Source organism: Mustela putorius, unplaced genomic scaffold (assembly GCF_011764305.1).
Source record: "Mustela putorius furo isolate JIRA1106 unplaced genomic scaffold, ASM1176430v1.1 tig00000174_pilon_pilon_pilon, whole genome shotgun sequence".
Taxonomy (NCBI): Eukaryota; Metazoa; Chordata; class Mammalia; order Carnivora; family Mustelidae; genus Mustela; species Mustela putorius.
In genome coordinates, this window is record NW_025421304.1 from 3359433 (window position 1) to 3374587 (window position 15155).

Genomic DNA, 15155 nt, shown 5'->3' on the forward strand with positions numbered 1-15155 from the left:
GGGACCCTGCACACGCCGCCGACTGACAGATGGCTCGTGCCGTCCCCACACCCGCCTGTACGCAGGCCCCCATCCGAGCTGGCATGCCCTTCGGGCGACGCCTGGCTCCCGCCACCCTACAGCTCTGCTCCAGCACCCCGTTTGGAGGCTGCCGCCCCCAGAGGAGGGGTGGCCCGGGCAAGGCCGTCCAGCTGGCGGTGGCGGGGCCCCACCCCGGTCCCGGAGGCGTGGCGGAGCTGGAGAGCTGCCGTCAAGCTCGCCCGCCGGGCTTTCACCCACAGAGCCGCCGTCCAAGGTTCTTGTCTCCGCCTGGGGTCGCCTGAGCGCCGCAGCGCCAGAAGCCTTTCTGGATGATGAGGGGGTGGGAGATGGAGGGGGTTGGGAGAGGCAGCTGCGCCAGGCTGCTGTCTGAGCCCGAGGCGGGGGTCCGGTTTCTTGGCAACGGGTCCCCAGTTCGGGTCAGGCCCTCCCCGCGGGGCCGGCCTCTCTCCCCTCCCCCGCCAGGCTCCGCGGAGTCCGGGGCCGAGGACCCGAGGCAGAGAGCCCAGGTGTGGCCTGGGGGCGCGGCCGGCGTGGGAGGGGGTGACCCTGGGCGGCTGCAGCTGCCCACCGCCGTTTCCACAACCCCGGCGGGGCTGCGCGGGAGGGCGGGGACCGGGAGGGCCCGAGGCGGGACGACAAGTCTGTTTCCGCCCGGCCTCCGCCCGCTCGGGCTGAAACGAGTCTTTCCGGTGGGGCTGCCCAACCCGGGCTGGCGCGCCCAGCCTCCCCGAACCCGCCCGGAGTGGCGCGTGACCCCGCCCAGGCCGAGGGCGAGACCCGGGCGAGAGGTGGAGCCGCTGGTAGCCGAGCGGGAGAGCTCGGATGCGGGGCAGCGAACTTCTGGGCCTTTTCACCTCCATCCCCCGCCCCCAAACCACCGGATGCCGTGAGTCCATAGGGGCACCCTAATAGAGGGTTTGGAAAAGCTTCCTGAATGATGAGTTTGCAAATCAAAACTTCGGCCCAACCTTATTACTTTACCTGGGGAAACTGAGGCACAAAGAGATTGTACCAAGGCCACATCATGAGTTGGCAAACCACAGGAGAGCCTAGTGAAAGCTTAAGAGGAGTGACCAGAGGCCGGAATTTTCTCAGGGTCTAAATCCTGGAGGTCTGGGTGGCGCTACGGGGACAGCTCCACTGGAGGACAGAGCCAGACCTCAGCGAAGGTCCGGCCTCACTAAATTAATGAGAATGAGGCCGTTCTTCCCTCAACCGAGGAGCAGACATGCCGTTTAGCCTCTGCAGAGAGCAAGACAGGGACCACTCTCCCTCCCAGCCTGGCGCCAGCACGGACCCGAGGGCATGTTAACAGGAGCCAGGAATTGGAGGCGAAGCATCCTTCATTTCCTCCGCGGTGAGGTCTCTGATTGCCAGGGTCTGGCTTTTCAAAATCACAGCATGCTGAGACCCAGGAGGTGGGGGAACCCTGGAGGATTCTTTTATCTGTTCAACCTTGAGTCAGACTTGCAATGAGCATTTGATCAAGAAACTTGGTCAGTTTCTCAAAATACAAAATCAATCCCCGATTTTACTTTTTTACTTGGCGTTTCCTTGGGATATTCCCTATTCTGGGAATGAAAGATTATCAACTATTGTCTTAAATTCTGTCCTGATTAGTTAGCATCCTTCCTCAATTCAGGATTTCCCTGGAGCCAGATCTTGGCAGCTTCGGGATTATGACTTTTTAAAAATATAATTTTGATGAATTTGTATCTGTTCCCCAAATTAGAAACTCTCTTAATTATAGGAGAAAACACTTTCAAAGAGAAAGGGTAGATCTTTAGAGCAAGCCCTGGAGCAATACTTTTAAAGAAAATCTCAGGGCAGGCAGGTCCTCAGCTGAACTGGTAAGGGAAGAACCAAGCCAGACTGTCTTTTCTGTAGCTGTCAGGCCCACGGTCATCCAGTTAATTCTCAGCTAGAAACTAAGGAATAAATGAAGGTTTCCTTAAAGTTGTTCAGGCTCCTCCTTAGGATTCTAACTTGACAGAAAGCTTGGGCTTGGTTAAGTGGTTTTAAAATGGGGCTTCGGTGATGAAACGATAGATAAGGGGAAATTTCTCTTTATAAAAATATTTCCTGCTCAGGGACATCTGGGCAGCTCATTCGGTTAGACATCGAGTCTTGCTTTTGACTCAGGTCCTGATTTCAGGGTTGTGAGATCGAGCCCCACAGGAGCTCTGCGCTAGGCTCTTTGTGGAGTCTGCTTGAGGTTCTTTCTCTCCCTCTGCCCCTCCCCCCTGCTCCCGCACACTGTCGCACCCTCTCTCTCTCTCTCTCTCAAATTAAAGAAATAAAATCTTAAAAATCAAAGTATTTCTAGCTCATAAATGAAGAGAAAGAATGATAGACATCATCATTGTGCATCCCTAATAAATTAATGGATCTAGGCAGATAAGCTATGACTACTAACATCATGAAAAGGGAGGACTTGATGGGGTGCCTGGGTGGCTCAGTCAGTTAAGCATCTGCCTTCAGCTCAGGTCATGATCCTGGGGTGCTGGAATCGAGCCCCACATCATGCTCCCTGCTTAGTGGGGAGTCTGCTTCTCCCTCTGCCTCTGCTCCTCCCCTACCACTCACTACCACTGATACTCTCTCTCTCTCTTTCAAATAAATAAATAAAAATCTTAAAAAGAGAAAGAGAGAGTGAGAACCTGACATGATGTGCCTTCTAGTGGAAAATCTCAGCGCCAACTGTGAAGCAGTCTTAACATTCCTCAAGCTCCTGCCACCCCCACTCCCACCTTGCCCAAACACAAATCAAACCTGAACCTGATCCAGCCTCATCAAGATCAGCTATCACCTTACAGGAAATACGAAGTGTAGGTAGGGATCGTGTTAAACGACATTATGGGAACATTATCAAAGCTATACAGATCTTGTGACACTGCAGGACAAGTGACCCAATTCCTCAGTAATTAATTATAAGGAAAAGAATCACACTTAGATTCCAAATCAAACAAATGGCAAAAAGAAAAACAACTGACGTCCATAGAACACTTGTAAGTCTGAACATCAATGGGATAGTTGATATTTAAAAGGTATTATTACATTACTTCAGAGTGATATTCTTACATTTTTAGTTATTTAAAAAGTATTTTAATGTATTTTTCATGTGTTTTGGAAATACATGCTAAAATATTTACAGATGAAATGATATGGTATCTGTAATTTATTCCTAAATAGTTTTATGTAGCGATGTGGAAAGTGGGTGAAGGTTGGAAACAGGAAGGACATTAATCATGGGTATATGGTGGCTCATTATGTTATTCTATTTTATTTTTATTATGTATGAATTTTTTAATCTTTTACTTTTTGTACAGTATCCTCAGACTTGGGAACTGGCCTTGAAACCTGGCCGGATTACCTGGGCTGGAGCTCAAGACGATCGGCCCATGTCTTTCTCTGTGACTTGGCGCACACGGATTCCCTCTTGTCCATTTAAGAAACACTGAGGACCTTCTATCTGCTCGAGCTTCTGAAATTATGGAGCTCACGCTCTAGGTTAGATGATGACAAGGAAGGAAGCCACCAGAGGGAGGTGTGGAAGGCTTTGCGGAAGAATTATGTTTGATATGAATCCTGGTAGATGAAAAGGGTTTCCCTGGATGGTGTCAGTTCATCTTCTGGAAGAGAACGTGGTGAGACTTGATCTGCAAGGAGGACCCAATAAGTCCTAATAGATATTGCAATTATAACCTGTCTGCAACCATTTTTTCCCTATTGTGTGTGGGTCTCTGTAGGGACTCAGGAGACCCCCATGGACTTCCTGTCATCATCCTTTATTTTGTTAGCTGAAGCAATACAATTTGAGCTTTTGTTTTTGAATCTCTCAATGGTGTTTGGAGGCCAAAGCGTTATCACATTAGCTGATCTATAGCCTTCTGAGGGAGTGGTCTCTTCGGCTCACAGATTTATTTCCATCCTTCTAGTTCCCAAGGTGTGTCACTTGAGCAACCTTAGCTGTACATTTGCTGGTAGTTATGCCCGGCACTGGTAATAAAGACCATTTGCTCATCAGAATGTGAGTGCTTGTGGTTGACGCCCTTAGTTTTCCCAACTGCTCTTGTCTTCCCTCTCTCCCTGTAGGACATGGAGTTCAACATACAGCATGCAGCCTGGCCTTCAGGTCAACTAGTTCATCCTGATACTCTGCCACATCAGGTTGAACTTTGTGCTTTGATGGCCCCTTTGTCCATGTGACATGAACCATCTGCTAGGGGCAATGCTTGAAACAGCAATGGTCGTTTGACAAGTCATTCACTGTATCATGCCTCTATTATGGAAAATTATGGGCTTTTTTCTTTTTTTAAGATTTTATTTATTTATTTGTCAGAGAGAGAGAGTGAGCACACAAGCAGGGGGAGCGACAGAGGGAGAGGAGAAGCATACTCCCTGCTGAGCAGGGAGCCTGATGTGGGACTCAATCCCAGAACCCTGAGACCATGACCTGAGCCAAAGGCAGACGCTTAACCAACTGAGCCACCCAGGTGTCCCTGTTTGTTTGTTTTTTCTATTTATTCTTTTCCTCATCTGTTTTTATGGATATTTGCACTTTAAAAGAAAAATTTCTGAAACTTACAGAGAACAAAAGAATCTTTAAATTTGGTTGCTATATATTTGTTGAGTTTTCCTGAGTTATGATGTGGAGCCAGTCATTATCTTCTTAGGGACCTAATAGGCATCTTTCGGTGTGATTCAGAGTCTGGTGGAAGGCTGGGAGTGTTAGGAGTGACTTTCCTTTTTGTCACTATAACCCAAAGGTATGCTTTACCAGAGGAAAAATATTGAGAAGTTAGCTGTGATATATTGCATGTTTCCAGCTCAAAAGCTTCTGGTACTAATTTAATTAAAATAATTTACCTTAATTGAAAACTATAATTTTCTCCTTTTTCCAATCAGTTGAATTAATTTGTACTTTTAAAATACCCCATCCACATGGAATATATTACTCCAAAGCCAATACCCTAAACCTTAATTTTTGTGCTAACCATCATTATAGCTGGGGCATTATGGTAAAGGAATAGTTGAGACTTCTGCTTTTAGCTCTGGAACACCAGCCTGGTTCAAACCAAGCCTCCGACCTCAAACAACTAGAGCAGTTGGGTAATTTTTAAAATCTGTCTTAAAACATCAGAGATCTACCTAGGCTGTAAGAACTTTAGAGGACAAGACCCTAGAGAGAAGGAAAGTGTAGACAGGTGAGCCTGACATTTGACACTTGTCTCAGTCACTTTGGGCTGCTATAACAAAATACCATAGATTGGGTGGCTTAAACAATAGACACTCACTTCTCACAGTAATGAAGACTGGAAGTTCAAGATCAAGGTGTTGGAAGATGTGGTGAGGGCTCTCTTGCTGGCTAGCAGATACATCTTTACAAGTGGCCCAGAGAGGAAGCTCTGATACTTCTTCCTTTTCTTATAAGAGCACCAATCCTATCATGGAGTCTTCACTCTCATGATCTCATCTTAACCTAATTATCTTCCAAAGGCTTCACTTCCTTATACTATCATTTTGGGGGTTAGGGCTTCAACATATGAATTGGGGTGGGAGAGGCACAAACATTTAGTCTGTAACAGCACTATTATTCCCCTCAAGGCATTTACATCTAAGAGCAGGGACTTAAAGGTTAAGAAGTTGAACAGACTTTTGGCAATCTCAGAGAGAGCCTGGTAATATCCTAGGTTTTTGGTTAGGACCTCAAGATTATACCAATAGGAAGGGCATAGCTGAAAAGGACCAAGTCTCACAAAGATACAACTTTAGCTCAAACCAGATTAAGATGATCTGCCTCCATACCAACTGCTTTACAGAAGCAAAAGAAAATCTCTGGAGAAAGATAGCATCATCCACAGTATCACACTGGTTCTGTAATTTTCATATATAACATGTAGCATTTGATCAGAATTTACTAGGCACACCAGGAGACAAGACCAAATGACTGAAAACTGAGAGAAAAAAATAGATAATAGAAACTGACCCACAGGAGATCTAATTATTAGAATTATCAGATAGAGTTCAGGATAACTCCTGATTGATACATTCAAGGAAATAAAAAACAAAATGGAAAATTCCAGCAAAGAAGAGAAACTTATCTTGAAAATCAATGGAAAATTTATGACTGAAAAAAATGATTAAAATTAAAAACATATTAGAGGAATTCAAAGCAGATCAGACACAGATAAAGAGAGGATTAGTGAATTGGAATATACAGCAAAAGAAAATATCTGTACTTTTTAAAAGTAGGCTCCATGCCCCAAATGGAGCCCAACAAAGGACTTGAACTCACAACCCTGAGATTAAGACCTGCATTGAGATCAAAAGTCAGGTGCATAACCATCTGAGCCACCCAGGCGCCTGAGTGTTATTTTCAAATATAATCACATTTGGGCATTAGGGCTTCAACATATGAATTTATTGGAGGGACATAATTCAATCTATAATATACTTTCTAAAGGAATGGTGAAAATATATAACTAACAAGCTAATAATAGAAAGTGAAATGAAATGAAAATAATGACTCCAAAAGAAGGCAAAGAAGGTGAGGCAAATAGAAAAAGAAATAGAAACATTGTAGATTGAAACCCAAATATATGAGAAATTAAATTAAATATAAATGAACTAAATACTGCCATCAAACTACAAAACCTGTTAGACAGGATAAATAACCAACACCCAATTACATGTTGATACATAACCTAGGCATAAGGATAAGAAAGGAAGAAAAAAGATATGCCATGAAAGCAATGACTAAAGACTTAGTAGGAGGCAGAAAGGTAAATATTTCTGATGTGACCATACAGATTTGCCACTATCAATAGCAGTTAATGAATAATGTACCTTTTTGACTTTTCTGAATCAAATTGGCTGTTCCAGAATGCCTTTGAAGCCAGTCATTTTCTTAAAGCAGAGTCCTACTTACCCACTGTGTTACCCCCCATTATATCATCCATATTCACCATGGTCAGGTGCACAGAGCCTGGAAAACCCTGCTATTGAGTCTGGCCATCTCTGTGTGTGGAGGAAACACTAGGACTAGAACAGCCTCCTTTCTGTTTCCCCCATGTTTGTGGAGCTTTGCCAGAGCTCAGGCTCAGTGTTTGGCCATGCCTTTCTTAGCAGAGCTCACAACCCCTGAGAGAGACAGACATGCAGAAAGAGGGTCCCCAAATCGAGTATTTACCATAATAAAGCTATAGGAGCTGGACAAGAGGTCACCCACTCTCCCTGGAAAGTTCCTTTGTCCCGTTCTTTCTCCTTTCCTCAGATGTTTATTGAATACCTACTATGTGCCGGCCTAGTCAACATTTTTTTTTCTAGGACCTATAGTCTTTCTAAATACTATGATATCTTAAAAAAGAAAAAAAGTAGGGGAGGTTCTTTTCTCCTTGCTCAGTGAACTTTGTGAAATACTGGTAAAATTAAGAGCAAATGGGCAAATACCGAGAAGGGAGAAAAGGAGACCAACCTTAACAGAGCCCCCATTACTTATGATCTCATCAATCCCTAATGGGAGGGGGTGTGGGTACACTTTATAGAAAGGAAATTAAGGCACAGAGAGGTTAAGGAACTTGCCCTAAGACCCCAGCTTATAAATTGAGGAGCTGATCTATACACATCAAATCTTTTCACTCTTGGTCCAGTGTTCTTTCTGGCATTCCAGGCAGATGACATGTAGGTGTCCCAGAGACCCTCCTCCCTTTTTACAGAGCCCCTGGGCTTAGGGGTAGCATTTGTGAAGCAACATGAGGAGACCAGGAATATATGCTTCAGACTCTGCACCTGTCGTACTGATGGGCCGAAATGCCCAGATGTCCCGGGTGGGTCAGAGCCTAGTGCTTCCTCTATACTTTGCTTTCCCCTCAGCCTCCTTATTTGGGACTTTATAGCAGCCTGCTCTCTGCTGACAAGTGATGAGACAGAGCATGGGACCATGGGTGATCCTCTTGTCCTCAGGGTCCTTGCATTTCCTTGACAGTTTCCAGGAGATTCTGTAGCTGCTAAAAACTCTGTGCCAGGTGCTCCCCTTGTCCTTTTGGCTTACAGTGCAGCTTTAGAACCACACAGGAGCAAAGAGAAGAGAAAACCATTCTTGAGTACCTTTGTCAGCTCACGCTGTCATGACAAAATACCATAGACTGGGTGGCTTGAACAACAGACATTTCCTTTCTCAAAGTTCTGGAGGCTGGAAGTCTGAGATCAAGGTTCTGGTATGGTTGGGTTCTGGTGAGGGCTCTCTCTGGCTTGTAGATGGCAGGCTTCTCAGTGCCATCACCTGGTAGAGAGGGAGAGAGTGAGCTCTCTGAACCCCCCCAGCCCCCCGCTCCCGCTAACCCTAATTACTCCCAAAGGCCCCACCTCCAAATCCCACCCCACTGGGGATTAGGGCTTCAACCTGTGAATTTTGGGGAATACCATTCAGTCCAGCTACTAGATCTTTCTTTCTGGGTCTCTGGTGTGACTTCACGCTGTGTGCTCCGACATGTTCTGAGTGGGGGTGTATACGCCCCAGCACCTCTGGCCACCTGAGGATTTCTGGTGCTTGGCTTGTGACTGCCTCTGACCAGGCTGGATCTGACCTGCTCCCTTGACGGAACACCAGGCCTGGCTTCTGATGGGTGATGCCCCTCCCCGTCTCCTCCAGCCCCTGCACCACGGCATGGTTCCCACCTCTCCCCAGGACATGCACAACAGCCCTCCCTTCCCCCAACCCTCCAAAGGTGACCACACCTTGCTTGGGGCTCTGTGCAGAGACCCAACTGAAGCCTCTTTAGGGAGGAGGCCATGGGACGGCTCTGGTGTGGCCTCGAAACAAGGTTTTCTAAAGCTGCCCTGTACTGCTTGTCTTCCCAGGACCCAAAGCTTCCCAGTGGGGTGGTGGCTTCACACACAGCTTAGCAAGGAAAAGCAGCCCTTTGTGTTTTCACTGCTCGGCCTTGACAAAGTGGTACCTAAAACAGCTGCCCTATGTCCCAAGTGGTCTGGGGCAAAAACAAGGGTTTCATGTATGCTCCTTATATAATGCTCGCAACCACCCCGTGGGGCACATAGTGCTGTCTCTCTGAAGCCAAGGCTCAGAGAGGGTGGGTAACTTGGCCACAGTCACACAGCGTATCCATGATAGGGTAGGATTCAACACCAGACCTGCTGAGGACAAGGCTCACAGGGCACGCTCAGGCTGGCTTCTGCCCCTTCCATTCTCCACACTCGATGGCTCAGGGTAGGGGTGGGGAACTGACATTTACAAAGCTATCTAGTCTTTTCTTCCATGGAAAAATGTATCACTCTGCAATTCCCCCGATAGGACTGTGTTTCAGGACTTTGTAGTCCTTGACAAATGCCGAATGCATAGGACAGAGGGCCACAGCGAGAACCCCCTGGCAGGTAAACAAGCCCAGTGAAGGTGGGAGGTGGTGGTTCTCCCCTGGCCTTGGTGCCTGGAGCTGCCCAACCCCCAAATCAGATGTCGAGGCTCTGCTTTGATGCCCGCCGGATCTGCGCCCACCCTCCAGTCTGGAGAGCTGGCAAGTTGACCTCCGTCTTTATCGAGCTATGTATCCCAAGGGACGCTTTCGCTCTAAACAGCACTTTCTGAGTGAGTCCCTGTGCCCCATCCTGAAAGGGATGATACTGAGTTTCAGAGAATCCAGGGCAGGATTCCTGGTCAGCCTCTGTCTGCTCGGTAGCCTCTGAACCTGACTCAGCCCTCCATCTCTTAACTGCTCAAATGCCCTTGCTTTTCCTCTTCCTTTTCCTTTTCCTTTTCTTCCTCTTCCCCCGCCTTCCTTCCTCTCTCTGTCTCCCCGTCTCTTTCTTTCTTCAGAAAGGGCCCCAAATCCCAGGCCCTCTGACTGCGGTCAGGCCCCACGGAACCAGCCACCTCTCCCAGCTTCCTGGCCACCCCCGTCTCGGGCGTGGGGCCAGGCTCTCTGACAGTGGCCGGCCTGACGAGGCAGCGGCCTGGGGATGGTGGCTGTGGCTGATTGAAGTCCCTGTTTCCCTTGTACAAAGGCAGCATAATTAATCAGGCAGTAATGAATTCAGGTACCACCGGCTTGTCACCTCGAGAGAGAGCCTATCTGCGAGGGCTGGAATTCAAAAGAGGGAATCAGGTCACCATTAGTACTATTCAGTATTAAATGTTAATATTGAGTGAAGGATTTATTAGACGTTGACCAAAATTGGGTCTGTTGGCCTTCAGGAATCCGTGCTCCTTTCTCTTTCTCTCTCTCTCCCTCTCTCTGTCTTGGGCTCTCATGGCAGGGGTATGCAGGGTGGCTGGGTCTCTGGCTGACTGTGGGCTCCACTGAAGGTTTTCTCAGCTCAGAGATGACTTTCCCCACGTGTACCTGTTACTCAGAGTCCTCTGAGATGCTGGGGCTGCTGGGGAGGGGCAAGACAAGGGATTCCCTAATGGGGAACTCAGACTCCCCAGTGCTCTGCCTACAGCAGCTCAGGCAGTGGCCCAGGAGTGCTGGTGCCGTGGAAAGTGCACAGGTGCTGAGTGAGGGTGCCCGGCGCTGTGGCTGGGCCCCAGTCACAGTGGGTGCACCTCAGCTTCCAGGAGCGACCTGCCCAGGACTGCAGACAGGGCCGCCAGCAAAGCATGGAGATGGCAGGCGGGCTGATCTGAGTTCGGGTCCCATTCTTCCCAGGCCCCTGCTGGGAAGTTGGGAGCAACTGGAGGAACTCAGTATTGGTATCTGTCAAGGTCCTGGGGTCAAATAGAGGCGATTGTGGGCTGCCTTGCTTAAGGCTTGCACACAGTAGGCACTCAGCTGGGGAAGGCCCCTGCAGGCCCCCTAGAGCCCTGCACCCTGGTCTGAGGCCAGGGCTGGGGCTAGCCCACTAGTAGCTGCACAGATCCCCATGGAAGCCCCAGCTGGTTTTGAAAAACCCACAGGGGCAGAGCAGTGGGGCCTGAGGTATGGCATGTTCTACAGTCCCCCTGCCTTTAAGGGGCTCCTTGTCAGTGCCAGCTGTGGCCACCTCTGGCTTCAGGATCAATGATCTTTAAATGCCATGGAAATAGGAGAAGACCTCTCAGAAGAGGTTGTGTTTGATTCCCCTCAGTGGACTATGTCAGAGTCACAGGATGGCCCAGAGCTGCTGTGACCATGTACGAAGCAAACAGAGTGGCTTGAGATCCCGCATGTCCTGAGTACCTGCTGTGTGCTCAACCAGGGAAGTGAGTGTGAATCATTTTTTAATTTTTATTTTTTTAAATATTGTATTTATTTATTTGAGAGAAAGAGTGTGAGCACAAATGGGGGAGGGGCAGAGGGAGAGGGAGAAGCAGACTCCCTGCTGAGCAGGGAGCCCAATGCAGGGCTCCATCCCAGGACCCTGCGATCATGACCTGAGCCAAAGGCAGACACGCTTAACCGACTGAGCCACCCAGGTGTCCCAACTCATTTTTTAAAAATATTTTATTTATTTGACAGAGGAATCACAAGTAGGCAGAGAGGCAGGTAGAGAGAGAGGAGGAAGCAGGCTCCCTGCGGAGCAGAGAGCCCAATGCGGGGCTCGATCCCAGGACTCTGAGATCATGACCTGAGCCGAAGGCAGAGGCCCTAACCACTGAGCCACCCAGGCTTCCCTCGGTTTTTTTTTTTTAAATGGGCAAAGAACATGAACAGGCAGTTCACAGAGGAGGCATGGAACATGTCTTATAAAAATTTATTACAGAAAGATACTTAACCCTGCCAAATCATAAGGAAAATGCAAGTTGAACGCATTGTCACTCCATCAAATGAGGGGAAATTTACAAGTCTGATGTTATCAGGCACTAGTGAGGATGCTGGGATCCTGACCTCAGATGCTACTGGACCATGCATTTGTGCTCCTGTCCTGGAAAGCCTAGTGGTGTCCTTCAGCCAGGTGCCTACCCTGTAGCCTAGCAGTTTCGCTTCTGCCATATCTCTCCTCAGGAAATATTTATGTGCATAGAGGATCACTGTGGCAGCCTTTGTAAAAACAGCTGAAACCGGGGCGCCTGGGTGTCTCAGTAGGTTAAAGCCTCTGCCTTCGGCTCAGGTCATGGTCTCAGGGTCCTGGGATCGAGCCCCGCATCGGGCTGTCTGCTCCGCAGGGAGCCTGCTTCCTCCTCTCTCTCTGCCTGCCTCTCTGCCTACTTGTGATCTGTCAAATAAATAAATAAAATCTTTAAAAAAAAAAAAAACAGCTGAAACCTAAATGCCCATCCTTACTGGAATGCCTGAGTTGACTGAGGCCTCTTCTCAGTGTGGAGTTTTATACAGCGTTGTTTTTAAAGATTTATTTATTTGAGAGAGAGAGAGAACAAACAAGGGGAGAAGCAGGCAGAGGAAGAGGGAGAAGCATGCTTCCCACTGAGCAGAGAACCCAATGCAGGGCTCGATCCCATGACCCTGAGATCATGACCTGAGCTGAAGGCAGATGCTTGACCCACTGAGCCACCTAGGTGCCCCTATATAGCCATCTTTGAGTTGGACCTACATGCATGCAAATAGATTTCTAAGATGTACCATGAGTAAAAAGCAAAAGACAAAAAAAAAAAAAAAAAACCAAAAACCTACAACAATCTGCACAACATATGTAAAGTTCGTTGATAACAAATAATGCTATGTAGTTTTAATGGAGTTCCATGCATGTTGTAAAAGCCTAGAAATATTCAGAATGAACATACAGTTGACCCTTGAACAACATGGGGGGAGGGAAGAGACACCAACACCCTCATGCAGTAGGATGTTCATGTATCGCTTCTGACTCCCCAAAATCTCCCAGTAACTTTTGACTATTAGTAGCCTGCTGGTGACTAGGAGCCTTACTGAGGACATTCACAGTCACTTAAACATAGATTTTTTTATGTGATCTGTCTTATATACTGTATTGTGTACAATAAAGTAAGCTAGAGAAAAGAAAACATTACGAAAATCATAAGGAAGAGAAAGTACATTTACAGCACTGTGCTGCACTTTTCAAGAAACAAATCCACTTATCAGTGGGCCCCGGGCGGTTCAAACCTGTGTTGTTCAAGGGCCCACCATATAGAGACTGGGAGGTTACACTTGTGAAGACTGAGAAGTAGTCGTGAATGACAGGAGTCCTAGGGGACTTGAGCACTCTGTATATGCAATAGGTTTTTGGAGGTGCATAGATTAACATAGCTTAAGTAGGATAGAAGTTAATTTTTAAAAGAGGCTTGGTCAGGGTGGGGTGGGGGGTTGGAACCAACAGTGCAGGTGGGAGCTCTTGGCAAAATACGATGATGTGAAAAGCTGAGGGAGTGGCCTAGAAGGAATGGAATAGAGCAGGCTGGGAGCATATTACCCTCCGGGGCTCCCCTCGGGGAGGAAAGCGCAGGGAGCTGGCCACACAGATGGGACCCCCAGGGAGGAGGGAAGGGGAAGAGCCCAGGTAGGTGACTGTTCTGATTGTGGCCTGGCTGACTTTTTGGCAGGCTGGGAGCATGACAAACAGACATGCTTTTCTTGATGCTCAAGTTTCTGGTTGCGACAACCAAGGTTCCTCCCCACACCCATCCTGTCCTCCTTTAAAGCTGAAGATCTGTTTATCTTACTGCTTTGTCTTGATTACTATTGTGTAAGGACCCAGAATTAAAAATCAGTGCTCCTGCTGCTGGCCGCTGTGAAGACATCAGTCAGAGGAAGTGGATTCTGGTCCTGGGCACGCATTTGATGTCCAGCGCTTCCTGGCAGGGCAGAAGGGCCCACCTCTGCCCCAGGCCACGTGGGTGGGGAAACGGCCTCTGCTGGGTGATGCTGCAGGGTCCTCAGCTGCAGAACCTCAGGCTTACAGGTGATGGTGGTAGAGAGAGAGATGGTTCAGCAGCCGCCCTAGGCTCAGCATCCATGCCCAGAGTCAGGCCAGCGAAATGTACAAGAAATAGTCAAATCAAACTTGTCTCCAAGACTCCTTGCAAGGCACGTTCGTGGGCTTTGGAATCCGGTCTGACTTCATGTCCTTGCTGTGCCCCACGAGTAGTGTGTTTAACTGTACGCGACCTCAGATTTGCTGGGAACTAAGCAAAATAAATGTGTAGAGTCCTCAGCTCCATGGATGGCACCCAGGAAGTGATGGAGGTGGTGGATGAGAATCACGCTAATAACCCATCTCCTCTTGTCTTTTTAAGGCCTTCATCGGAACACAAACCTTCACACGCTATGTGGTTTCTGATAATGGATTCTAGTGTCACGGACAAGAAAAGATCTATTTTAATTCAGTAATTCTTCCCCATCCTGGATTTCTTAAAGTTGAAAGTTGTGTTGTTTAGGAAATCTTTAGGAAGGGATGAGGGCTAAGATGAGAGAGTGCAGTGAGCCTGGATGGAGAAAGACGGGTCGAGAAATTGCTTCCAGCCCTCTCGGGTGGGGCATTGGGAGAAATGACCGCTCTTCCGCCATGTTGGCTGCCATGAATCCTCCAGGCAGGAGTCCGCTGGGCTGGTGGGGCTAGGATCAGAGAGAGGTGGGGCAAGTCACTTGTCTTTGGAAAAATTTTAAGAAAATGCCAAAATACTCCATAATCAAGATATATATTTTAATGCAAATTTTAAAAAATTAGAATTAATGAAAAAAATCTACTATGAGCAAAATGTCAACACTTTATACACTGGCTTCTAGCCCCATCTTACTGACCCATCAGCAACTCTTGGGCTCCTAGCATCCTTCCTTTCTGGGCTCTCTGGGGCAGCTCCAGGTCTGGGAAAGGAGCTAGGAGCTGGGAGCTGGGCAATTTGAACTCACCCTCCGTCAGCATAGGCAGGAGCTGGGAACCCCCCTTTTTTTTTTTTTTAAGATTTTATTTATTTATTTGACAGACCACAAGTAGGCAGAGAGGCAGGCAGAGAGAGAGAGAGGAGGAAGCAGGCCCCCCACCGAGCAGAGAGCCCAATGTGGGGGGCCGATCCCAGGACCCTGGGATCATGACCTGAGCTGAAGGCAATGTTCTAACCCATTGAGCCACCCAGGTACCCCGAGCTGGGAACCCTTCTTGGACAAGTATCTTTTGAGTGTGTGTGTGTGTGTGTGTGTGTGTGTGTATGATGTTTACAAAAATTATTTTTTTGGTGACCCTATTGAGGAAATGAGAGATTTAAACAA

General features: G+C 47.8%; 1 protein-coding gene across 2 annotated transcripts in view; it reads left to right on the forward strand.

The window, feature by feature from the left end:
* The first annotated feature begins 237 nt into the window (after positions 1 to 237).
* The window catches only part of LOC101688511 (basic proline-rich protein-like), a 65696-nt gene continuing 50778 nt past the window's right edge, over positions 238 to 15155 (forward strand). The window contains exons 1-2 of one of the 2 annotated variants that reach the window (XM_013062713.2): positions 238 to 928; positions 3372 to 4068. In XM_013062713.2, coding sequence (XP_012918167.2) covers positions 351 to 928; positions 3372 to 3399 — 606 coding nt within the window. In that variant the 5' untranslated portion in view covers positions 238 to 350 and the 3' untranslated portion in view covers positions 3400 to 4068. Of the gene's footprint in view, positions 929 to 3371; positions 4069 to 15155 lie in introns of those variants that run through there. The other variant, XR_006605557.1, reaches the window with a different exon arrangement.